At 43.7% G+C, this 25695-nt stretch overlaps 1 protein-coding gene across 2 annotated transcripts in view; it reads left to right on the forward strand.

Moving 5' to 3' along the window:
- The window catches only part of LOC144688419 (rho GTPase-activating protein 39-like), a 551921-nt gene that overhangs the window by 517582 nt on the left and 8644 nt on the right, over positions 1 to 25695 (forward strand). For both annotated transcript variants that reach the window (XM_078554925.1, XM_078554926.1), the window contains 5 exons: positions 10755 to 12087; positions 19092 to 19641; positions 21726 to 21818; positions 23013 to 23086; positions 24220 to 24419. In XM_078554925.1, coding sequence (XP_078411051.1) covers positions 10755 to 12087; positions 19092 to 19641; positions 21726 to 21818; positions 23013 to 23086; positions 24220 to 24419 — 2250 coding nt within the window. The remainder of the gene's footprint in view (positions 1 to 10754; positions 12088 to 19091; positions 19642 to 21725; positions 21819 to 23012; positions 23087 to 24219; positions 24420 to 25695) is intronic.

A 25695-nucleotide genomic window follows, 5' to 3' on the forward strand; every position in this document is an offset into this window, starting at 1 on the left:
GCTTGAGGGAAAGAGTAAACTCCAGGAGGCAGGCAGCAGACACTCAACGTGTGGGCACAGGTCCGCCCCGAGCCTCGCTGCAGCCTGCTACAGCAATTTTATTTTTGAAGTGGAATTGAGAGCTGCTTTGATCCATTGAAGCTTTTCAGAATTCATGGAGAGGGCGGAAGTTTTTTTTTCACTGCGACCAACCATTTAAGGAGATAGTCACCAGTTTCATCAGTTCACGATAAGAATCTGCTGGATCATTTTTTTTCTCCCTTCAGATGTCGAATAGGTTCGTAACTTGACTCAGTCTCTAATTAGAGAATACTGTCACTCCGCGCTCGCTTTTTATGTGTCTGTATAATGGGATTGGTCTGGTATCCGGGTAGTTAGTGAGGATGAGGTTACACGCCAACGATGGTTTTTGGTTTAATGCTAAATAACAAATGATTCATTTTCCAGACAATTACTGAAGGTGCAGTTCATTTCAGACTTGATTAGCTATCCTGTTAGACTGGTAGGTAATCCTGTTCCTGCACAGAATCCCATCCTCCCCTGCCCTCCCAAAGCTGTACATTTTCACCCCGCCCAGGCAGCGTTCCAGTCTCATAGCATTGCATGTCTTTCAAATAGTGTTTCTGAGGAAAGACCCTTGTATTCTTGTGAGCCTTGTGGAAGAGAATGGGTGTCGCTTTAATTCGTAGAATTATAGAATGGTTACAGCACTGAAGGAGGCCATTCGGCCCACCGTGTCCATGCTGGCTCTTTGCAAGAGCCACCCACCTAGTTCCATTCCTCCATCTTTTCTCCGTAGCCCTGCAAATCATTTTCTCTTCAGATAATTGTCCAATTTGTTCTTGAAACCCACGATTGAATCTGCCTCCACCACACACTCATGCAGCGCATTCCAGATCCTAACCATTTGTTGCATAAAGACGCTTTTCCTCATGTCATCATTGTTTCTTTTGCGCATCACCTTAAATCTGTGTCATCTGGTTCTTGATCTTGATGCAAATGGGAACAGTTTCTGCGGTGGTTCTGTAGCTAAATTCACTTGTGATAATGTACCATCACCAGGCTTGTTTGCTGAGTTAGCCTGGGCTGCACTGGTGGTTTTGGATACTAGATGATGTGTGTATTTCCTCCTACCCCCCGCCTCCACCCATGGCCTTTCGGGTGAGGTGGGGGTGAAACCTTTATCAATTGACCCTGGCTGGAAAGTGTTCCAGTTTGTTTGTTCAAAGACGTCAGAATTAAACTGCACTATGGTGTTCTCCTCGTTCTGCCAACAGTTGCTGTCTAGACTGACATAGTAACAATGATCACTTGGGTCAAGTGCAAGTAAGCCCTTGGGACCATATTCCAGCATGAACTGGTGAAATGAAGAGCCTCTTCCTTCACAGTTGCTTGGCTCACTGCATAAATGGGGGCTAGTTTTATAGCACCAGGAATTAAAATTATTCTAGTATTTTTTGAAGGCTCTCTGTAATTTAAGAACAGTGATAATTAGTTCTTCATTCCTCAGCTGTTTTTCTTTCATGCTTCAAAACAGTTGGTCAAAGACATCCTCTGATCATATAGTTTAAAATGTTATTTTTTTTGAACCTCTCTTTCACTGTGCTTTTCTATCCCCCTGTCTTCTCTTTCTCCTCTTCTCGACATTCACCCAGATCACTGGTGTCCTGGAGTTTACACCAATCAACACTTTCGTGCTCTCAGTCTCAGCTGGAGGAGATGAGGCACAAAACATCTGCTCGCAGCCTGCATCTGAGCAGCAGATTAGGGGGAGATGGTGACATCGTGGTAATGTCACTGGATTACTAATCCAGAGGCCCAGGCTAATGCCCTGAAGACACAGGTTCAAATCCCATCACGGCAGCTGGTGAAATTTAAATTCAATTAATAAAATCTGGAATTGAAAGCTAGTATCAGTAGTGGTGACCATGGCAACTGTCATCGATTGTCGTAAAAATCCATCTGGTTCACTATTGTCCTTTAGGGAAGGGAATCTGCCCTTGCCTGGCCTATATGTGACTCTAGACTCTTAGCAATGTTGCTGACTCCTAATTGCCCTCTGAAATGGCCTAGCAAACCATTCAGTTCAAGGGGAATTAGGGATGGGCAACAGATGCTGGCCTTGTCAGTGACTCCCACATTCCATGAAAGAATAAAGAAAATATTTAAGTCATTCAACATGGTTAAGGGTACAGAAACATTCCTTTACAATTAGGATTAGATGGCAATTCAGTTAAGTAAATTGCCATTAAATTTTCTTAGTCTGTATCGTCGCAGTTTGCATATTTACCATTTCGGTTTCACAGCTATCGGTGAAAGAGTGAAGGTGCAAAACTCCTAAGTACTGTTCCCTCTTTATCCTGGCTTTGGTTTTGTGGTTCCAACGCAACATGTTTGTCCGCCATAATTATTTAACTCGAGCAGTGCTGCCATGGTTAATCCTAATCTCGCAGAAAAGGGGCCGGAATGGGTGGATCACAAAAAATAACACCACCCTTTAAATGCAGAGCTCTTGAGAGAAGTGCTTTGTGAGTGCGTGCGCTTTGCCCTCAGACACACCAAGACATGAAAGCATTTAATATGCTGGAAAGCCCTAGTTTGCAGAGGAAATGGATACAGTTGAGACGGGATATTTAGCTAGTTAAGAGATTGTAACTTTTTGTGGAGAAATTTATTTGATTTTGGTCACTGTGGTTTCAATGAAATTTGAACGGCTTCATCTTTATTACAAGTTTTGGTAAGTTTCAGTTCTGCTCCATGTTATGTAATGGAAAATGTTTGGTATTTGATTTTAGTTTTAGGCTGGAACAGTGAAACCCCATTGGGAGAAACCCATAGCACACAGTAGCTGATGGAATATGAGCTGGCAGTTGGGGGAGTACAGTGCAGAATGCAGCTGTTTTTTGTTTTACCATGTTAAAGATGCTATATAAATGCAACTTGTCATTATTGGTCTTTGGAATAAATGCATTTAAAGATTTAAATATGATTAACAGTCGCACAAAGTAGCCCTGTCTGAGTCATGCATTAATTATCTTTGTACAAAGCATACACTAATGCTGTTAATCTGCCTGACCACTCCAAAATGTCCTTCCATTTATTCATTCAAGGGATGTGGGCTTTGCTGGCTAGGTCAGCATTTATTGCCCATCCCTAATTGCTCTTGAGAAGGCGGTGGTGAGCTGCTGTTTTGTACCGCTGCAGTCTATGTGGTGCAGGTACACTCACAGTGCTGTTAGGGAGAGAGTGCCAGGATTTTGACCCAGCGACCGTGAAGGAGCAGCGATATATTTCCAAGTCAGGGTGGTGAGTGGATTGGAGGGAAACTTGCAGGTGGTGGTGTTCCCATGTGTCTGCTGCCCTTGTCCTTCAGGATGGCAGTGGCCCTGGGTTTGGATGATGCTGCCTAAGAAGGTAAGTTGGTAAGTTGCTGCAGTGCATTTTGTAGATGTTACACACTGCTGCCACTATGTGTCAGTGGTGGAGGGAGTGAATGTTTGTGGATGGGGTGCCAATCAAGCGGGCTGCTTTGACCTGGATGGTGTCAAACTTCTTGAATGTTGGAGCTGCACTCATCCAGGCAAGGGGAGATTATTCCATCATGCTCCTGACTTATGCCTTGTAGATGGTGGACAGGCTTTGGGGAGAACATAAGAACTAGAATCAGGAGTAGGTAATTCAGCCCCTCGAGCCTGCCCCGCTATTCAATATGATCATGGCTGATCTCATTTCGGCCTCAACTCCAATTTCCCACCCTCTCCCCATAACCTTTCAACCCATCACTAATTAAAAATTTGTCTATCCCCTCCTTAAATTTATTCAGCGTCCTGCCATCCACTGCACTGTGAGGTAGTGAATTCCACAGATTCATGACCCTTTGAGAAAAGTAATTCCTCCTCATCTCTGATTTAAATCTACCACCCCTTAGCCTAAAACTATGGCCTCTCGTTCTAGGATGCCTCATAAAGGGAAACATCCACTCCACGTCTACTTTGTCTATACCCTTTAGCATCTTATATACCTCAATTAGATCTCCTCTCATCCTTCTAAACTCTAGCGATTATAGGCCTAAACTGCTCAATCTCTCCTCATAAGACATGCCTTGCATCTCTGGAATCAATCTAGAGAACCGCCTCCAATGTAACCACATCCTTTCTCAAGTAAGGGGACCAAAACTGTGCACAGTACTCCAGGTGCGGTCTCACCAATGCCTTATACAGTTGCAACAACACTTCCCTATTTTTATCATTTAGCAATAAATTCCAAAATTCCATTTACCTTCCTTTATTACCTGCTGTACCTGCATACTAGCTTTCAGCGATTCATGCACGAGGACACCTAGATCCCTCTGCACTGAAGCATTCTGAAGTTTCTCTCCATTTAAATAATGTCGCCTTTTTATTCTTCCAAGCAAAATGGATAACCTCACCCTTATCCACGTTAAACTCCATCTGCCAGATTTTGGCCCATTCATCTAACCTGTCCATATCCGTTTGTAAATTTCTTATTTCTTCCTTGCAACTTACTTTCCCACCTATTTTGGTGTCATCTGCAAATTTAGCTGTAGTACTTTCCATCCCTGAATCCAAGTCATTAACATAGATTGTAAATAGTTGGGGCCCAAGGACCGAACCCTGTGGCGCCCCACTAGTTACAGCTTGCCATCCAGAAGAAGACCCATTTATCCCAACTCTCTGCTTTTTGTTGGTTAGTCAGGAGGTGAGTTACTTGCACCTCTTTGTGACATAGATCGGGTATTGATTGGAAGGGCGACAGAGCAGGGGTGAAGGGAATGTGATCTGACTGGAAGGATGTGGCAGTTGGTGGTTCCTAGAAATTTGTACTGGGGCCTCAGCTCTTCATCCAAGTTATTAATATATGTGGTGAAGCAATAGAATAAGCCTAAGTTTTGCAGATGACATTAAGTTGGGAGGCACAATAAGTTGTGTTAACGGGAGCAGGAAGATACATAGAGACATATAGATAGTCTAATTGGGTACAAAACTATGACAGATGGCGTTCAGTGTGGGGAAATGTGACATCATCCATTTCAGATTTGTCATTCTTGGATCCAAATATTTTCTAAATGGACAAAGGCTAAGAACTATGGAGGAAAGAGATTTAGGTGTCCATGTACACAAATCATGTGCACAAGCAGAAATACAAAAAGTAATCAGAAAGGCAAATGGAATGTTGACTTTTATTTCAAGATGGGATTGAAATTGATAAGTGATCAAGTTATGCCCAAGTTGTACAGTATCTTGGTCAAAGTCCATCTGGAGAGCTGCCTTTAGTTTTGGGCACCAAATTTCAGGAAAGATAATTCCCTTGGATGGAACACAGTGAATTAAGTGAGTGATTGAAAGGTCAAAGGTTAAATGATTAAATCATGAGAATGGATTCCATACGCTTGGCTTGTGTTCCCTTGCGTTTTGATGTATGAGGGTGATCGGATAGAGGTGGTTGTAATGATGAAGTGATTTGATAGTGTGGATACAAAGAAACTATTTCCTGTAGTGGGAGAATCAAAAACAAGAGGGCATCATCTTAAACTGAGAGCTAGGCCTTTGAGGGAATGTTCCTATAGTTCTGGGTTCAATGAAATGAGATGTTACAACAGGAAGACAGACCCCTCTGTTCTTGTTGGCACAAATCCGACTCATGCTGCCTTTTATGCTGTTTAGCAGAGCACAGGCTTCGAATTCTTCCCGATTTCGGATACAAAACTGAGCAACGGTCAGTTTTGTTTGAGTTAAAAAGTTTGTGGCATCTGCGAAGGATTTGATGGAAGTGACATTTAGTGTCGGGGAGGGTGTGAGATAATAAATTGAAGAGGGGAGCAGAATTATACTTTGGAGTGCAAAGTGAAGGTGCAGCTAAGTAAAGGGGAGGCAACCAGTGGCCATGGTGAATATTTATCGGCTCTAAGCTGCAAATGATCCAGGAGTCTGAAGATTGGTGAATTTGGACCTATGTCAGTAAAGTAACCATGCTGGAATGTGCTGGGGAGAAGCAGTCATGGACATTTTGAGCTGACTTGTTTTTCCAGCGTCATGACTGACGAGTAACCTAGATAAAATGGTTACTGAAACTTGAAACATTCCTCCTCACCCACCCCCCCTCCCCCCCTCCTCGCATTAATGCACTCCTTCAATTCTGGTCTCCTGCTCATCCCCAGTTTTCATCACTGCACTGGGGATTGTGCTTTCAGCTATTAGGCCCCCCATCACCTCTAAAATACTCCTTAAAACCTACACCTTTGCCCAAGCTTTTGGTCACCTGCCCTAATATCTCCTTTTGTGCCTTGGTGTCAAAATTTGCATGATAACACTCCTGTGAAGTATCTTGGAGCGTTTGACTACATTATATTTGCCATAAATGCAAATTGTTACCAATGATTCATACGGCCTAGAAGTGGATGCTGGTAATTGGTACGCAATCCCGGGATTACTGGAGCATGCAGTGGATGCCGTGAAATCTAAGACTGACTCACTGGTTGCCAAGTGTAATTTGTAGCTGAATTATCATTCATTTCGACAACCTCCAGAATTAAATTATTTGCTGTCCTCCCCCTGAGTCTCCTGTAGCCCAGAGCAATCAGGTGACCTTTCCCTCCCCTCCAGGTCAACATGGTTTCAGCTTCGTAGCTGAAGATGGGAAGCTCAAGGATGGACGTGACCCCAGCCTACTGCACTGCTTTATTAACTAAACTCCCCTTTCTCCCACTCATCGACACACAGCAGAAGCTGTTGATCAATGCGCAGTTCTTAAAGTTATGGATTGTCAGCTCTATAAATGTCAAGTTAAAAGTGCAGTTTTAACGCAGAGACACTTTTATTTCTTGTACATTACAGATATTCCATCCTTAAGGTAGCTTGTAGATTAGATTCACTCTTGTAGGTGTTAGATCCCAGACTTGTTTACAGTTCTTGGAAAGCAAACCAATTTGTTAATTGTATGATAATGAATTCATGAATACAAGTGACACTTAAAGACACTTAAATTAAAGAACAGGTCCTCAAGGATTATAATCTCCGGATTACTACCCGAGCCACGTGCAAATTGGCATAGGGACGCGAGAATGATGAAGTAAACATGTGGCTAAAGGAGTGGTGCAGGAAAGAGGGGTTCCATTTCGTGGGGCACTGGCATCAGTATTGGAACAGGAGGGATCTGTACCGTTGGGACGGTCTCCACCTGAACCGATCTGGGACCAATGTTCTAGCGAAAAGGGTAAATAGGGTGGTCAACAGGACTTTAAACTAGAAAGTTGGGGGGGGAGGGAAGGGTAAAACTCCAAGAAGTGTGACTAATGGGAAACAAAGCAGCAGGTTAGCGTGTGGGGTGGTGGATTCAACTTCATGGAAAATTATAAAAAAACTGAAAAGAAAGGAGAGCCCAGGAGAGGCTATTAAAGTCTCCAGAACACAAAATAGGACAGAGTGTTTGGAAAGGACTAGGAATCTAACTTCAAGCACATCAGATAAAGGGACGACAATGAGAAAGGGGACAGGAAATACAGGACTGAAGGTGTTGTATCTTAATGCACGCAATATACGAAATAAGGTAAATGAGCTTGTGGCGCAGATTGAAATTGGCAGGTATGATGTGGTGGGCATTAAGGAGACATGGCTGCAGGGGGATCAGGACTGGGAGCTAAATATCCAAGGATATACATCCTATCGAAAAGATAGGCAGGTTGGCAGAGGGGGTGGGGTTGCTTTGTTAGTAAGAAATGAAATTAAATCGATAGCAAGAAATGATGTAGGGTCAGATGATATAGAATCTGTGTGGGTAGAATTGAGGAACTGCAAAGGTAAAAAAACCATAATGGGAGTTATGTACAGGCCTCCGAACAGTAGTCAGGATGTGGGGCACAAGATACACCAGGAGATAGAAAAGGTGTGTAGGAAAGACAAGGTTACAGTGATCATGGGGGATTTCAATATGCAGGTAGACTGGGAAAATCAGGTTGGTAGTGGATCCCAAGAAAAGGAATTTGTGGAATGTCCATGAGATGGCTTTTTGGAGCAGCTTGTGGTGGAGCCCACTAGGGAACAGGCAATTCTAGATTTAGTGATGTGTAATGAGGCAGATTTGATAAGGGAGCTTAAGGTGAAGGAACCCTTAGGAGGAAGTGACTATAATATGATAGAATTTACCCTGCAATTTGCGAGGAAAAAGCTGGAATCAGATGTAACGGTATTACAGTTGAATAAAGGCAACTACAGAGGCATGAGGAAGGAGCTGGCCAGAATTGACTGGGAGATGAGCCTAGCAGGAAAGACAGTGGAACAGCAATAGCAGGAGTTTCTGGGAGTAATTTGGGAGACACAGCAAAAATTCATCCCTAGGAAGAAGAAGTATACTAAAGGGAAGACGAGGGAACCATGGCTGACAAGGGAAGTCAGGGACAGCATAAAAGCTAAAGAGAAAGCATACAATGCGGCGAAGAGCAGTGGGATACCAGGGGATTGGGAAGCCTACAAAGACCAACAGAGGACAACTAAAAAAGAAGTAAGGAGGGAGAAGATTAAATATGAGGGTAAACTAGCCAGTAATATAAAAGAAGATTGCAAGAGTTTTTTTAGATATATAAAGGGTAAGAGAGAGGCAAAAGTGGACATTGGGCCGCTGGAAAATGACGCTGGAGAAGTAGTAGTGGGGAACAAAGAAATGGCGGAGGAACTGAATAGGTATTTTGCGTCAGTCTTCACAGTGGAAGACACGAGTGACATCCCCAAAGTTCAAGAGAGTCGGGGGGCAGAGGTGAGTATGGTGGCCATTACCAAGGAGAAGATGCTAGGAAAACTGAAAGGTCTGAAGGTGGATAAATCACCTGGACCAGATGGATTACACCCCAGAGTTCTGAAGGAGATAGCTGAAGAGATAGTGGAGGCGTTAGTGGTGATCTTTCAGGAATCACTGGAGTCAGGGAGGGTCCCAGAGGACTGGAAAATCGCTAATGTAACCCCCCTGTTTAAGAAGGGAGTGAGGCAAAAGACGGGAAATTACAGGCCGATTACCCTGACCTCGGTCGTTGGTAAGATTTTAGAGTCCACTATTAAGGATGAGATTTCAGAATACTTGGAAGTGCATCGTAAAATCAGGCAAAGTCAGCATGGTTTCATCAAGGGGAGGTCATGCCTAACAAATCTGTTAGAATTCTTTGAGGAGGTAACGAGTAGGCTAGACAAAGGAAAGCCAATGGATGTTATCTACTTGGACTTCCAGAAGGCCTTTGACAAGGTGCTGCACAGGAGGCTGCTCAGTAAGGTAAGAGCCCATGGTGTTAGAGGCAAGGTACTAGCATGGATAGAAGATTGGCTGTCTGGCAAGAGGCAGAGAGTGGGGATAAGGGGGTCCTTCTCAGGGTGGCGGCCGATGACTAGTGGAGTTCCGCAGGGGTCAGTGTTGGGACCACAACTTTTCACTTTATACATTAATGATCTAGATGAAGGAACTGAGGGCATCCTGGCTAAGTTTGCAGATGATACAAAGATAGGTGGAGGGACAGGTAGTATTGAGGAGGCGGGGAGGCTGCAGAAGGATTTGGACAGGTTAGGAGAATGGGCAAAGAAGTGGCAGATGGAATACAACGTGGGGAATTGTGAGGTCATGCACTTTGGTAGGAAGGATAGAGGCATAGACTATTTTCTAAATGGGGAGAGAATTTGGAGTGCAAAGGGACTTGGGAGACCTAGTCCAGGATTCTCTTAAGGTTAACTTGCAGGTTGAGTCGGTAGTTAGGAAGGCAAATGCAATGTTGGCATTTATTTCGAGAGGACTAGAATATAAAAGCAGGGATGTGCTGCTGAGGCTTTATAAGGCTCTGGTCAGACCACATTTAGAATATTGTGAGCAATTTTGGGCTCCATATCTCAGGAAGGATGTGCTGGCCCTGGAGAGGGTCCAGAGGAGGTTCACGAGAACGATCCCAGGAATGAAAGGCTTAACATATAAGGAACGTTTGAGGACTCTAGGTCTATACTCAGTGGAGTTTAGAAGGATGAGGGGGGATCTGATTGAAACTTACAGAATACTGAAAGGCCTGGATAGAGTGGACGTGGGGAAGAGGTTCCATTAGTAGGAGAGACTAGGACCCGAGGGCACGGCTTCAGAGTAAAGGGAAGACCTCTTAGAACAGAGATGAGGAGAAACTTCTTTAGCCAGAGAGTGGTGAATCTATGGAATTCATTGCCACAGAAGGCTGTGGAGGCCAGGTCATTGAGTATTTAAGACTGAGATAGATAGGTTCTTGACTGGTAAGGGGATCAAAGGTTACAGGGAGAAGGCGGGAGAATGGGGTTGAGAAACTTATCAGCCATGATTGAATGGCGGAGCAGACTCAATGGGCCGAATGGCCTAATTTCTGCTCCTATGTCTTATGGTCTTATGGACACATTAGACCAATTCTTTTCTTCAGGAGATTAGTGCCACCAGTAGACAAAGAATCATTGGAGCACATACTGATTCCTAAGATGTTTTCATCTATTTATAACTTTAGCATTTTAGTGTGGAATATTGCTTCAATTGAGTCAATCGAAGCCACATAATCTGATATGCACTTCCTGTGTTTTGTTGCCAGAATTGTTGTTTATGGTTTAGGTCCTATGAAACAGTGTCTCACTTGTACAGCCACTTTCAGATAATATAGTAATTATGTATATTTTAATTTAGTGTTCCGTTTTTGTGCTTTTAACATTGGTAATTTGAGTGCGTAATGCTAATGTGATCTTTGTTTTCTTCCTCAGGTCAAACTCCCCGTGGCAGCCAGCCCCAGGCACAAAGGCAGCAATGCTGGTGAAAGTTGATAGTGGAACAAGCTCGGTCTCTTCACATGCCTCAATGCCCCAGCAACAGAATTCTCCACCAGTCACCATCCAGAAGACCTATTCAACCAAAGCTCCAGGTCAGGCACAAACCCATCAGGCTGCCTGTTTCCCACTAGGGGGTAAAACTGTGTCATCTCCTCTTGAATCCAAACCATCGCTGCATTTAAAAAAGACAGAAAATGGGGGTTTCTGTCTTGTGTTGACAAATGGTCCTCCATACCCGGCCCCTCAAACGGATCAACCAGGACAAGCACAGCCTCTATCCCCAAAGTGTGCCTCTTCAGCCCCCATTTATGATGAGCCTCCCATCGAGTCACCGATCTATGATGAGCCACCCATGGAAGTGGACCCTGGGAGTGTTTCTCACACCGAGTCAATCTCGACCCCAAAGGGAGTTGGCCAGGGCTCCCAAAAAGGGCTTCAGCCCACCAAGCTGCTTCAGAGCCCGGGCTATCCACAGCAAGCTGTAATGAAGCATGCGAGGAAACCGTCCAACACAGAGTACAGCCCAGCAGGTAGAGAGTATATCAAACAGATGGTAAATATAGACCCATCTTCCAAGCAGCCAGTTTCTTCAAACGGGACCTGCGAAAGCTCAAGCAGAACTTCCTCAGGTCCCTTGCTGGCTAAGGACAGCAACAAACAGCCATGGAAGATTCTGGACATGAACTCCTTGAAAAGCAATGAGTTACACAGTCGTCAAAGCAGCATGCAGTCTCAGGAGTACCCAACCTCTGTAATCAGCCACCAGGACTCTGGCTACTCAACGGGTCCTTCACCCAGTCTGAGGAGGAGAAAAGGGAGGAAAACCATGGCAGGCCAAGTCAGGCCAGGATCTTTGGGCAGCAGCAGTGAGCTCAACATTTTGAACGAGAAGCTGATCGCGGAGATGCGGGCAGTAGTCAATCGGACAGCTGTGATCAGGGGTAGCCAGGCCAGTCTGAATGCGGACATAGCCGAAAGCTGCATCTTGGCCGATATTCACAAAATCCGGCTGCAGTCAGAAGGCAGGCATTTCAGGCAGTATGCAAACCGTGGCTCAAAGGAAGATATTGCAGCCAGCAATCGATCTTTGCACAAATTGGGCTCTGACATACGAGCCTCAGTTGACAGTGAATTATCAACACGACCGGAAGTTGTCCGCCAGAAAAGGACATTTGAAAAGGTGGATTTTTCCAGCAATTCGTTGGAAAGAAGCCTAACGAGCCAGATTAGCCTTTCTTTACCGAGTCCCGTGCGGAACCAACCACAGGTAACAGAACACCTGTAACTTGCTTCTATGTGCTTGAGGTTAAATGTTGGAAGCTAGATGTTTGATATGTGGTTCCAGTGAGGGGGTGTTGCAAGGGCAGAGGGGCTGTCTTTCAGATGAGACGCTAAACTGAGGCTCCGTCTGCCCCCTCAGACGGATGAAAATGATCCCCAGAACTATTTTGAAGAAGAGCCTGGCCAATATTTATTCCTCAATCAATATCAGCTGATTACCTGATCACTGTGACATTTGCTGTTACATTATGACAATGACTATACTTCAGAAGTATTTAATTAGCTGTAAAATGCTTGAAGACGCCTTGAAGTAATGAAAGGCGTTAGACAAATGCAATTCCTTCCTGGAGTCCTTGGCTCGTAGCACTCCCCTCTTGAGTCAAGGTCTGGATTCAAGCCCCTTCTCCAGAGACTTGGGGACCTAACCCAGGCTGTCACTTCAGTGCAGCACTAAAAGAGTGCGACACTGTCAGAATCAGATGAGACATTGCACTGTGTCTCTGCCTCTAAATTCAGTGGAATACAAAAGATCCCATGACACTATTTGAGAGAGAGAGCAGTGAGTTCCCTAGGTGTCCCAGCCAACACTGATCCTTTTAACCAACATTATCAAAAATAGATGAACTGCCTGTATATTATATTTGCTGTTTATGGGACTTGGCTAAGCATACCTTGGCTATCGTATTTCTCTATGTACCAATAATGACCGCACTTAACTAATTGGCTATGAAGTGCTTTGGGGCATCTCAAGAATGTGAAAGGCTCTATTTAAATGCAAGTTCTTTATTTTCCCCTTTTATCCACGACATTTACCATCTAGAAGGACAAGGGCAGCAGAAGCATGGGACCACCACGACCTGCAAGTTCCCCTCCAAGCCACACACCATCCTGACTTGGAAGTATATTGCCATTCCTTCACTGTCGCTGGGTCAAAACCCTAGAACCCCCTTCGTAACAGCATTGTGGGTGTACCTGCACTACATGGACTGCAGAGGTTCAAGAAGGCAGCTCACCACCACCTTCTCAAGGGCAATTAGGGATGAGCAATAAATGCTGGCCCAGTCAGCGACACCCACATATCATGAATTAATTAAAAAAATTATCCTAGGTTGCTTCCATTTCACAGTTTCTAGAAATAGGTGCCATCTGTTTGCAGAATTTTTTTTTAATGTTTTTGAATGAATGGGTAACCCAGCTGCTTGCTTCTGAGCACCATGACAGCATTAAGCTTGAAATAGGCACCCTTCGCAGGTGATACCATTATCAGAGATGCTTCTCTAGATTGAAGGCAAATAACACTCCAGGTTGCTGTACTCCTCCAGGCGGAGCGGTTTTTTTGTTTACTTGTGCCCCTAGCTGCTGAAACTATTCAACAGTGGAATATCAATATCACAACTGATCCAGTTTGGGCTTCCCTCTAGTCCATGTACATGCACTTCCCAATAGCAATCACTGGACCCTTGCTGATGTTCTAATCTCCCATTATGCTCCGTGGCAAGGGAACCCACTGTGAGTAACCCAGTTGCAGCCCAGACTGTAAGTGCTAACTCAGTACTGGCTTCCACAGAAATCTGGGAATTTGTAGTCGGTATGGCTCAGTATTCCGTCGAAAGTTGCTTTTTCCTCAGAATTAGTCCTGTTCTCTTTGACTAATGAAAGGATGTACATTAATGCTCCCCAGGCAGGTGTAGAAGCATATGGGTATCCTTAGGCTAGGGGGGGGGAGAAAATCACAGAGGCCCTTGTCCCTGACCACAGCCCAGTAACTCCTGTTACAAATATTCACATGTGGATGCTAGTCAAGGACAGGATCAGCCTCGTCTCTGATTCCCCCATGTTTGTTAGCCTGCAGCCATAGTTAAAACTCAGTGAAGCATAACCACTTATTGGAACCTTTTGGAGGATGCATGGCTTCTGTGTACCAGTAAGGAGTTGAGGCCTGCAAAAGAGTGGACAGGGTGCAAAATTGGTGAGGTGGAAAAGAATACCGTTCAGAAGTAGGATTTGAGCTGTGATCTAGCTAGCTTTTTAAGAAACTGACTATTACAATCCTACAACATTAGAGTTTGCACATCCCTTTAATGTATTGTCAAAATATTTTTGTGCCCTCCACATAGTGAATTATTTTTGAAATGCACTGACTGTTGAGTAGGCAAATATAGCGATCATTCTTCACCAATAATGTTCCATAAACAGCCATGAAATATGCTAGACTCCTCCACCGGAGAAAATATCTTCTCTTTCAACTCTATCAAATCCTTTAATTGACTTAAACATTTCGGCTGGATCATCCCTTAATCTTCCACATTTCAGGAAATACAAGCCAGGCTTATGCAACCACTCCTCATAAATTTAACTCTCTTAGCACCAGTATCATTCTGGTGAATCTGCACTGCACCACCTCCAAGGACAGTATACCCTTTCTGAGGTGTGATTCCCAGAATTGAATGCGTAAATGTGGGCTAATGGGAGTTGCTGCTTTCCTGCTTGAGGATAGAGATCATGTGGCTGGAACATGAACCAAAACAGTTAACCTGTTGGGTTACCATAATGATGTTAATGGTGTTCCAATAGATGGGCCACATCTCAGCACACATACCAAGAGATGTGAGGGTGTGGAAAATAGGGTGGTAATTGCACTTGCAAGTGCAAAGTTTAATTACACACCGTACCATTTCTCACATCTCTATCTACATGTTTTTGTTACACCTCCAGTGGTGAAATATGGCAAATTATTAGTCTGCCCATACATGTGTGGGTTCCACACTCACTCAGTACCTCTCGTGCAAATTGCTACATGTTGCGTAGCCACTGAGCCAGTTACCCACTGCCTGGCTTCCAAGTCAAAAGCTGGAGTGCATGACACCTGACACCACAAACCTTCAATAAAAACAGAAAATGCTGGAAATAATCAGCAGGTTAGGCAGCATCTGGGAAGAGAAACAGTTACCGTTTCAGGTCCATGACTTCTCATTAAACCTTGAAGATCATCAGAAAGGTTATCAACCTGAAACGCTAACTCTCTTTTTCTCTCTCCACAGATGCTGCCTGATCTGCTGAGTATTTCCAGCATTTTCTGTTTTTATTTCAAAATTCCAGCACCTATGTTATTTTGCTTTTGTATTAGACGATAAACCTGTACTTGCAGATTGAATGCCCCCACCCATGTTTTAGGAAGTCTTGTGGCGCAGTGACGGGCATCCCTGCCTTTGAGCCAGAAGCTCTGGGTTCCACTCCCACCCCAGACTTGATGGCCAAGGAGGGTGCGTTCATAATGTGGACAAACAAGTTGAGAGTATCACCCTGCAAATCCTTCCAACGCACACACCAATGGCAGGTGGTAAGAGCGGGAGAGTTTCTTTTTCCAAAAATATACTTTATTCATAACATTTGTAAAAGTATATTACAAATTCAATATTAAAGAAAATGCAATAAATTCAAATTTTCTCCATATAGCATTTTCCACTGTGAGGCACCTCAATACAGTTGCATTACTCTTGATATTTACGATATACATTCCACGTCAGGCATACAGCCCAAGGGCAAAACATTTCAAATTGAAGATTACAGAAAGTACAATAGATTTCAACTTTTCTTCATAGACCATGTTCCACTCTGAGGTGCCTCTATGCAATTTCAATACTTTTCGTGTTAACGATGTACATTCCATGTGAGGCGTACAGCCCGAGGGACTCAACAGCGTTTCCAGCTGCTCGGTGCACTGTGGCTGAAAGGCCAGTTTCCATTGCGCCTCTATGGTGGCTGCCCCAAGCTTTAATGCGTCCCTCAGCACGTAACAGTGGGAGAGATTCCTGGTCAGCCATGTGATGGAAAGAAAGTTGGAGCCTCTACCATCACTATCTATAGCTCCAGACGACAGCATGCACGTAAAAATGTGTGTTGCCACAGTAACTCAGACTCCCTGAGTGATCTGTAACACACCACTATCACCATAATCCATACTTTATTTCTCTGTTTTTAATAAATAACCAAAAGTAGAAGATGGGTAAAGGGGGCATTAGAAGATAATGACAGTTCTGTGCATTCAATTCATTTGTCAAAATTTTAATGCAGTTCTCATATTTGGATAAGAAGCTATATTTATAAGTGCTTGCACCTCATTCCTAGTTTCATTATTTGTATTTTCCTGGTCTCAGTCCATTCCACTCAATTTCTTGATGAAACCAAAAGCTAAAATTCTTATCATACACTGGATCCTACTGCACTGTTCAGAATACCTGCACTGTTTCTGAAGTTGCTAGTCGTGTGTCATAAATTGCCCGTTGTGGTATTGGAATCCCAATGTCCCCTGATTTCCCCTTTTGTTTCTCGAATCACTGGCAGAATGAGCAAATCGTTGCCAAATGAAGTTCAACACTGATAAATGTGAGATAGTACATTTTGGTAGGAAGAATAGGGAAGCCATTTATCACTTGGAAGGTGCAAGTCTAGGTGAAGTGGAGGAATAAAAGGATCTCTGAGTACAAATACGCCAATTACTAAAAGTTTGATGACAGATTAGCAGGGCCATGGGAAAAGCAAACCAAGCACTGGGCATTGTCTCTAGAGGGACAGAATTGAAAAGTAGGAAGTTAGGCTAAACCTGTATGTGGGTTAGTCCACACCCTCAATTCTGGTTTATATTATAAAAAGGATATAGAAGGACTGAAGAGGGTGCATAGAAGATTTGTAAGGATGATACCTGATATAGAGAGAATGCTTCCTCTTGTGAGGAAGAACATAACTAGAAACCATCAATATAAGATGATCATCAAGATATCCAATAAGGAATTCAGAAGAAACTTTTTCATCTGAAGAGTGGTGAGAATGTGGAACTCACTACCATAGGGAGTGGCTGAATAGAATAATATAGATGGATTTAAGGGGAAAATAGACAAGCACATGAGGGAGAAGGGATTTGATGGTTATGATGATTTAGATGAAAAAAGATGGGAGGAGGCTCGAGTGGAGCATAAACAACAGCATGAACTGGTTGGGCCAAATGGCCTGTTTCTGTGCCGTATATCATTTATAATCCTATGTAATTATTCCACATCCTGACTTGATCTATTTTTGGCTAACCTACATTATTACTCTGACACCAGTATTTTCTGCCCCTCCCAGCCTGACTCTTTCTGCAGTACAGTTCCACAGCAGTGCAGACCAGTGCCTTATGCAAGCAGCCATTTTTCAAGCATGAATCTAAGCATTGAGTTATGGCAAGCAGTTTGACTGCAGATTTAATTGTAACTGAGTTCAATCTCGGGTTTGCCTGACTCTGGTAAATTTGTGTTTTCAAGGAGGGATCATTGTGAATTGTCAAGAGCAGGAGTATTGCCTGTTTTTTATTATTCCCCCCTCCCCCACCTTACTCTAGCCAAGGGATGTTGAGACCACTTGCAGGACCCCAGCTGAGATTAAATCAATCAGCACAGACAGAGAATCAAAAGCTGCGGAGCTTTCAGGCATGTAAAGGTCAGTTAACCAACTGAACCTTTCAAGGAGCTCCCATATGTGGTCTTGATCCCAACTGGCTCTACCCCACAAAACCTCCCAGTGGAAGAAAAGTGTTCCTGATGCCTAATGATGGGCCAGTCAGCATGGCATGAGAACCAGATGGATCACGGCATGCCCAAAAACCCAGTGTTTAGAGGAGGAATGGACAGCAATGAATGTATAAGCAGCATTGTTAAATTCCTAAGAATAATGTACATTTCAAAAAAAAATGAATGCTGTAAAACCTTGTCAAAATTGTGATGAAAGGCGCAGCAAGAACTGAATCAGATTTACAGCAAACAGAGTTTAAAATTCTTCACTGTGCACTGTTTGTGGTCTGTTAATTAGGATGCCTTTGACCATAGTCACTGATTTTAGATCGCTTCAGGGAGGCACGAGAGAGACAAAGTTCACTTATGGCAGGAAAATTTCCAGGGGAAGTTGAAAAAAAAAATGTCCTTGCACAATGGGTGGCTAGAATGTGCAATTCTCTGTCACAAACAGTATATGTAGGGCACATCAATTCTTTTAAAAGGGAATTAGGTGGCTGTTATCAGAACAGCTAAGCATATAGGGAGTGAGCAAGAAAGTAGGTGAGATGGCTTGTATAGAATAAAACATAGGTATAGACTTAATAATGAGATCTTAAACCAAGATCCTGCCTGTGCTCCCAGGTGGACATAAAGATCTATGCCACTACTTTGAAGAAGGGCAGAGGAGTTTTCCCCGCTGTCCTGGCCAATATTCATCTCTCGACCAACATCACAAAAACAGATTATATCCTCCTTATCATATTGCTGATTGTGGGAGCTTGCTGTGCACAAACTGGCTACTGTGTTTCCTACGTAACAATAGCGACTCCACTTAAAGTACTGCATTGGCCGTAAAGCACTTTGGTTTTTAAGGCTCAGCTCAGTATCGGATAAACTCAGAGCTTGCTGAGAAAGCTGACCACTCTCCTTGTTTGAGACTTTTATTTGGTTGACACTGCTCCTTTCAATAGTTAAAAGGGTTTGATAGGGTAGACAGAGAAACTATTAACTCTGACCGGGAGCAAATCAAGAAAGATGGGGCAAATCTTAAAATCAGAGCTAGGCTATTTAGGAGGGGAAATCAGGAAAGCATTTTCCCACTCATAGGAGAGGGGAAATCTGGAATTCTGTGCTCCAAACGACTATGGATGTTGGGAAACAGTTGGAGCTTTCAAGTTTGAGAGAGAGGTTTTTGCTTGAAAAGGGTAATGGAGCCAAGACAGGTAAATGGAGTTGAGGTCCAGATCAGGCGTGATCTAACTGAATGGCGGAGCAGACTCAAGGGGCTGAATGACCTGTTCAAATCAATACTGATGATGAAATAATTCAGGCTCGGCTAATTAAGCCCTGGATTTTTTAGTGATGTAGTTTGTGCGTGCAGCAGATGTTAAAACCTTTTGATTCCATGTTGGCAAAAAAAAACTTACAATGTTTTTCTTTCCTCCCCCAACCCCCTTCACAGCCTCAGAACATGGGCAGCAGCCCTCAACTTGATCCAGGAGGGCAGACCTGCAACGTGGGCTATCATTTTCCTTATACCACACTACGCAAACCCCTGCCAGAGAAGAGCATGGAAGACTGGGCAGCCAAACACCTGAACATGCACACTCGGGGGATCTTCAGGCGCAGGCTTTCCATCGCCAACATGCTCTCCTGGGTCGGAGGCTCCATCAAGAAGCCAATGTTGGTCACCAATGATCGGATCATCAAGAAGGACGCCTGCGAACTCTTCAAGCTGGTGCAGATGTACATGGGGGACAGGCAAACGCGGATGGAGAGGGTCCCCATCGCCCTTGTGATAGTCACCAAGTGCTGGACAATGCAGGGGATCCGGGATGAGCTTTACATCCAACTCTGCAGGCAGACCACTGACAATCTATGCTACCGAAGCCTGGCTTATGGCTGGGAACTTATGGCAGTCTGTTTAGCCTTCTTTTCTCCATCACCCAAATTCCAGTCTTACTTGGAAGGGTATATCTATCGGCACACTGACCCTACTCATGATGTGAAAAGTATGTGAGCTTATACTCTTGCAGTTCTTTTTTGTGAAATAATGCATCGACTAAGTCGTTCTTTCTTTCGAATGTTGCGTTTATAAATGTAGTATTTAGTATTTAAGTACTTCACCGCCATGTTCTGTAGCTTAAGATATAAAAGGATTATTTTTGCATGTTACACCCACTGTGTTTCAGGTCTATTTTCACCCCGCTTCTCATCCCTTTCTCAGCTCCCTTCTCTGAGGCATTGACTGCCTGCTGGGATATGGTTCTGGGAGCTCTGGAAAACTCTGGCAAGTGATGTGATTCATGCAGACTGAGTGTAATTTAGGTCCCCACAGCTACCTCACACCACCCACCTCCTCCCACAAGGTCCATACATGTGCACTTGCAGCAGAGGTCACTGGATAGCATTCAGGATCAGGAACCCTGGATACATTTTTTTTCTTACCGATGATATACGAATCCTGAGGCATTTACAGCTGCTTCACCACCATCCCAGCTAAGATTTGTTAACTCAGTCCAGACTAGGAGACTAAACCAGAACCCAGGGAGCATGCTTTGGCTAGCCTCTGCATAAACGCAGAGCTTAGAGAGTGCTGCACTGTCAGAGGTGCCATTTTTCAGATAACATGTTGAATTGAGGCTCTGCCCTCTCAGGAGGAGACTAGAGAACCCAAGGAACTATTTCAAAGAAGAATAAGGGAGTTCTTCACAGTGTCCTGGCCAATACACATATCTCAATCAATGTTGCAAATTTTTATTTGGCCATTATTACTGTTTGTGGGAGCTTGCAATGCACAAATTGGCTGCCTTGTTTCCTACGTTACAACAGTGACTTACAATTCTAAGTACTTAACTAGCTTAAAGTGCTTTGGGACATCCTGAGGTTGTAAAAGGTGCTTCATGAATGCAAGTCCATTCTTTTTGTTACAAAATTCCCAGATGTGTTATGTGAAAATTTCAGCACCTGCTACTCTCCAGACAAAGAGCCAATGTTGCCCTCAGTGTCTCTATAAAACCAGAGTAATTTGGTGATGCAGCACATGTGAGTTGCTGCGACCACACACCACCTGCTGTCACGCTGCCACAGGCAAGGGTTGAGTAGAGGCTACAAGCTTTCCCCACAAGGAAGGAAAATATGAGTGAGAGTCACTTCTCATTTACACACAATTTACAAGCTAGCTGCAGTACGATTTTTGGCTCTGGTTTGAGAGCAGGTTGCCAGCTTGGCATTGCCTCTCCACTTGTCAAGCCTTCAAGAGGAAAGAGTGAGCACCTGTATGTTCAGCTCCAGTTCTGGGGAGGGCGATGCAATACAGGCTTGTGAACAGGAGGAGACCGTTCAGCCCCTCAAACCTGTTCCGTCATTGGTTTAGACCAAGGCTGATCTGTATTTTAATTCTGTCTATCACTTTGGTTCCATGACCCTAGATGCTATTTTTAACAGAGCCAAGAATTGAGCAGCAGTTTGTAAAGGACTGTGGAAAAGCAAGTCTCCTGGTTCCCCCAGAGCATGTGAAGTTTGTCCCATCTGTGGTTATAGGAACGGGAGGAGGCCGTTCAGCCCCTTGAGCCTGTTCTGCCAATCAGTGAGGTTATGGCTGATCTGTGACCTAACCCCATGCCTCACCTCAGATCCTTTAGTACCTTTTGTTGGCCTAGCATCAATCACCCTTTGTGAAAGAGAGTTTCCAATTTCCACCACCTTTTTGAATGCAGCGGTGTTTCTTAATTTCACTCCTGAAAGGTCTGGCTCTAATCTTTAGACTATGTTCCCCAGTGCTAGACTACATAACCAAAGGAATGGGTTTCTGTCAACCTTAACTATTGCCCTTAATTCCAGAAATTTTATCAACTCACCCATAACCTTCTAAATTCCAGAAAATACAGCCCTGATTTGTTTTCTTCTCCTAATTCCTAGTGCAGCTGGTGGAGAATACTGTACACTGTGCTGCCTGCCGCACTTTTATGTCATTTAACAGTGTCTCTTGCCATCCTATATATTATTTTTAAAAATGCAAAAAATGTCACATGTTTGAGCGATCCTCCTGCCCTTTAGTTGTACTTTTTCATTTTTTGTTTTCTCTAAATTCTAGTAACCCAACGGATCAAGGAACTAGTTGAAATGAAAAACAAGAAATTCTCAAAATCAAGAAAGAAGAGAAAACAGAATACAGAGGAAGAAGAAGGTAGGTTTTGAGCAGGTTGACCGTCTTGCCGACTGAAATGATAACGGCCGTTTCCTTCTAATTAAGGACTGTCAAAAAACAGCAGCAAGCCTGTGTATTTTTGGCAATTTTACAAGGGTATTAAAGTTGTGTTTTACAAGGGTTTCTAGTGCTTGGCCTAATTGGGAGTTTTTTAATAGACATTCAGTACAATATAAGCATTTAAATGGGAGCAATTGATCGAAACCTAGAACGGGCTTTTAAAAAAAATTTCTCTCGTTTTACATTGTAAGTTACCAGCACAAATAATTCCATAGCAGAACTGGCTAGGTGGAGTTACTAAGTTTGGCATTTGCCAGAGCAGAATCAATGTGAACTGAAGCACCTTGTGTCAATGATTTTCCTCGGCTATTTTTAAAAGTTTGATTGGAAAGGGGACCAAGAACAAGTTGCGTGTTCACTCCCTTAAAGCACTTTTCTAAAGCTCCCAGATCGAGGAGCTAAAACGGGCCAAAACAGCTCTCTCACTTCTGAGTCACAAGGTTCCGGATTCAAGTCCCACTTCTTGAGCACAAAAAAAATCAAGGCTACCACCCTAATTCAGTACTGAGAGAGTGCTGCACTGTCAGAGGTTCTGTCTATCGGATGAGACGTTAAACCGAGGCAACATCTGCCTCTGCTGGTGAATGTAAAATATTTCATGGCATGATTTCAAAGAGGAGCAGGGGCACACTGGCCAATATTTATTTCTCGATCAACATCACTAAAACAGATTATCTGGTTACTATCAGTTCGCTGAGTGCAAAATTAGTTGCTGCATTACCTACATTACAACAGCGACTCCTCTTCAAAAGTGCTTCATTGGTTGTGAAGCACTTAGAAATGTCCGGTGCTTGTGAAAAGCACTACGTAAATGCAAGTCTTTTTTTTTTTAAGATCTGTTCTGCCCTTTCTTTAGCATCTTTATGCTGCCAGTCCTCATTTTGTCCTCTTTGAAACTCATGCTCGAGACCCACAAAAGAGGTGGTTCCTTCATATTACAGTGTGCGTGTACCACATGCCTGTCACAGAGTGTAAATCAATATAGTAACGCCAGGACCTGGTGTGTGTTGCTGAGCATCTGAAAAGGTGAAGTGTAAGCAATATGTGTAGGATATTCCGTCACACTAAAGTGGTGCATCTGCTTGACAGCTTATTTCTTTTGCTTCCCTCCAGAACTTCTTATCAGCACGTATGCAAAATACTGCTACCGCAAGCTTCAGAAGGTTGCTGTGACAGGAGGAAAGAAGGTCTGCAGCTGAATACTTTTATTTATTCCCAACACCTGTCCCCCTCTAATTTAGAGAGCTGTTTAATTCTGTCTCCGTTTATTCTTTGTACTGCCATGTATTTCCCCTCCTGTACGTTGTGCATTAATCCCAGCCTGAGAAGCTGAGATGTCCCTGTTCCCAGTGTTGGAATTTAAGTAGCAGCTAACAGAAAATAACGTAACATTGAAATATTGGTAACAAGAGGACACATTCAAAGTAAGATTTGAAAGAAAGGTTGGAAGAAGTGAATTACACAAAGATGAATAAAATGTGAAAATCTCTGCCCAATTTTTTTGTTGAAACAGCGTGTATATTAGCACTGTTAAAAGGGAATTGGGTATAGCTGGAAAAAGGGAGGGATGTTGAAAGTGTATGAGGAAGATATGGGATTAGAATATGCTTCTTGTGGTGATAAGAACAGTAGCACAAACTGCATGAGTCAAGTTGGCCTGTTCCTGTTGTGTAACATTGTGATTCTAAATATGAAACGGTACGTTCAAACCTCTGGATTGTAGCATATGTTGTTAGTGTTTTTTTTAAAGCAAACAAACAATCAGTAGCTCTCATTTTTTTGCTGTAGAATCCTTTGATCCAAGGTCTGCATTTTGAAGTTCTGATTTTCTATTGTCAGTAAGTTTGAGATCTTGATCCTAACATCAAGGGGGCAGGTGCAGAAGAGAATAGACAATCAACAGAGTTGCACAGAATAACAAAGGTCATTTGGCCCAGCTGGTCCATGCCAGTGTTTATGCTCCACATGAACCTTCTCCCACCGCTCCTTCATTTTCACTCTACCTGCATATTCTCCTATTCCTTTTTCCCTAATTTACTTACCTAGTATGCTCTTAAAGGCATCTATGCCTCAACTGCCCTTTCTGGTGGCAAAGGGCACCACATTTTGACCACTCCCTTTGTCCTCCTGCAATATTGGACATGCTCCTGACAGGAGAGACTGAGTGGGAATGACAAAAGGGCTGGAATAAGTCTCGTCATTTGCTGAGGAAAAGGAGCATGATGTGGCAAGAAACAGAAAAGCAGAGAAAGAATAATATGCCATTGATTTGTGGAATTAAATCCTAGGTGGACTGAAATGAGTTTTTCTTCACTGATAGGGGCTTAGAAAACCAACCATTGAAGAAATCCATCATGCAAAAAATGCCATCCTGACACCTTCCATGTTTGGAAGTTCGTTGGAGGAAATAATGGAAAGACAACGTGAGCGCTACCCAGAGAGGAAGCTGCCCTGGGTTCAGACCCATCTCTCCAATAAAGTATTGGGACTGGGTGGCGCGCAGGTTGAAGGCATCTTCAGGTAAGGTCATGGTTGGTTCACCTGAATTCCCTCGGGTAGGGCAGGGCGTGTTATCTCTGCAGATCCTCTGGAGCTCTTCAAAGCTAAAGGACTTGTGCAGGGGGGATCCTACTGGCTCCAACGTCTTTGCAGAATTTCAGACACTCTGCAGGGGAAGTTATACTCCAATGAAAATCGTAAAGCCTTTACTCACTCACCCACTCATTCTCTGCTGTGTCTTGTCTTCTTGGACATCATTGTGGGCGGCAGCTGATAAAACATTGTTCTTTTGCCAAAGTAGATATTCCAGAGGGATCAGAAAGTCTGGAAATTCCAGAGTGAAAAAAGCGACAATTTGCAAATCTCAGTAGAATCCACTTCATTAAATCATTAGTTTTAAAAAGAACAGTGCAAAAGCCGCCTCTACATAATGGCATGGAATTCTGAACTGCCCTCGTATGAGTGAAGTCTGCCTGAGGGAGATGGGAATTTGACTGCTGAGCGTTTACGCAAATTTTCCTTCGTTCACTCCTCTCTCCGAGCTGCAGCTTCGGCAGGCAGATTTGGTTGTGGTGAGTGTGGGGTATTCATAGCTGATCCTGCTGCTTTTCTCAGCTGGTGATGATTCCCACCCACGATTTCCATAGGGATTGCTGGAGTTCAGTGTATCCCGGGCCTCCAGGACCAGCCCATGTGCAAGCCAGATGCTTGGACACATTCATAGTCAGTCACTGATTATGGTAACCTCCTTCACAAAGGAAGAAGATTGTGGCTGATGTTTTCCCAACCCAACTCCAGGGCATTAAGGCTGGTCATACGCTCTTTCTCATGCCCGCACCCCCCCCCCTTTCCCTCCCTACCCCCGCCCAAACCGCACCACCACTGGCTCATAGAGCAGGGAAAATCCACCGGAATTTAAAGGAGAAAATAATTGCAGGGACATGTGAAAAGAGCAGGGGAGTGGGACTAACTGGATTGCTGTTTGTGTGAGGCAGCACCGACACAATGGGCTGAATGGCCTCCTGTGGTGTTCTGCTGTATGATTTTAACCTTCTGATCTGTATGTTTTAGCAATTCACCAAATAAATTGTATTGAACTTTTATTTCCCTGTAATTTGTGCCTTTGGAAGCATTCCCCATGCAAACTAGCTGCTTGAACATGTGCATGAATGGGTTTTGATTATGTAAACCTTATTTACAAAGGGAAACAGGAAACAATTGGCCCTCCTTTGATGTCTTTCCTCTGCTTTCTCTCCCCTCCCTAACCTACAACAACACCACCATGTCTAACGAGATT

Source organism: Cetorhinus maximus, chromosome 13, assembly GCF_964194155.1.
Source record: "Cetorhinus maximus chromosome 13, sCetMax3.hap1.1, whole genome shotgun sequence".
Lineage (NCBI taxonomy): Eukaryota > Metazoa > Chordata > Chondrichthyes > Lamniformes > Cetorhinidae > Cetorhinus > Cetorhinus maximus.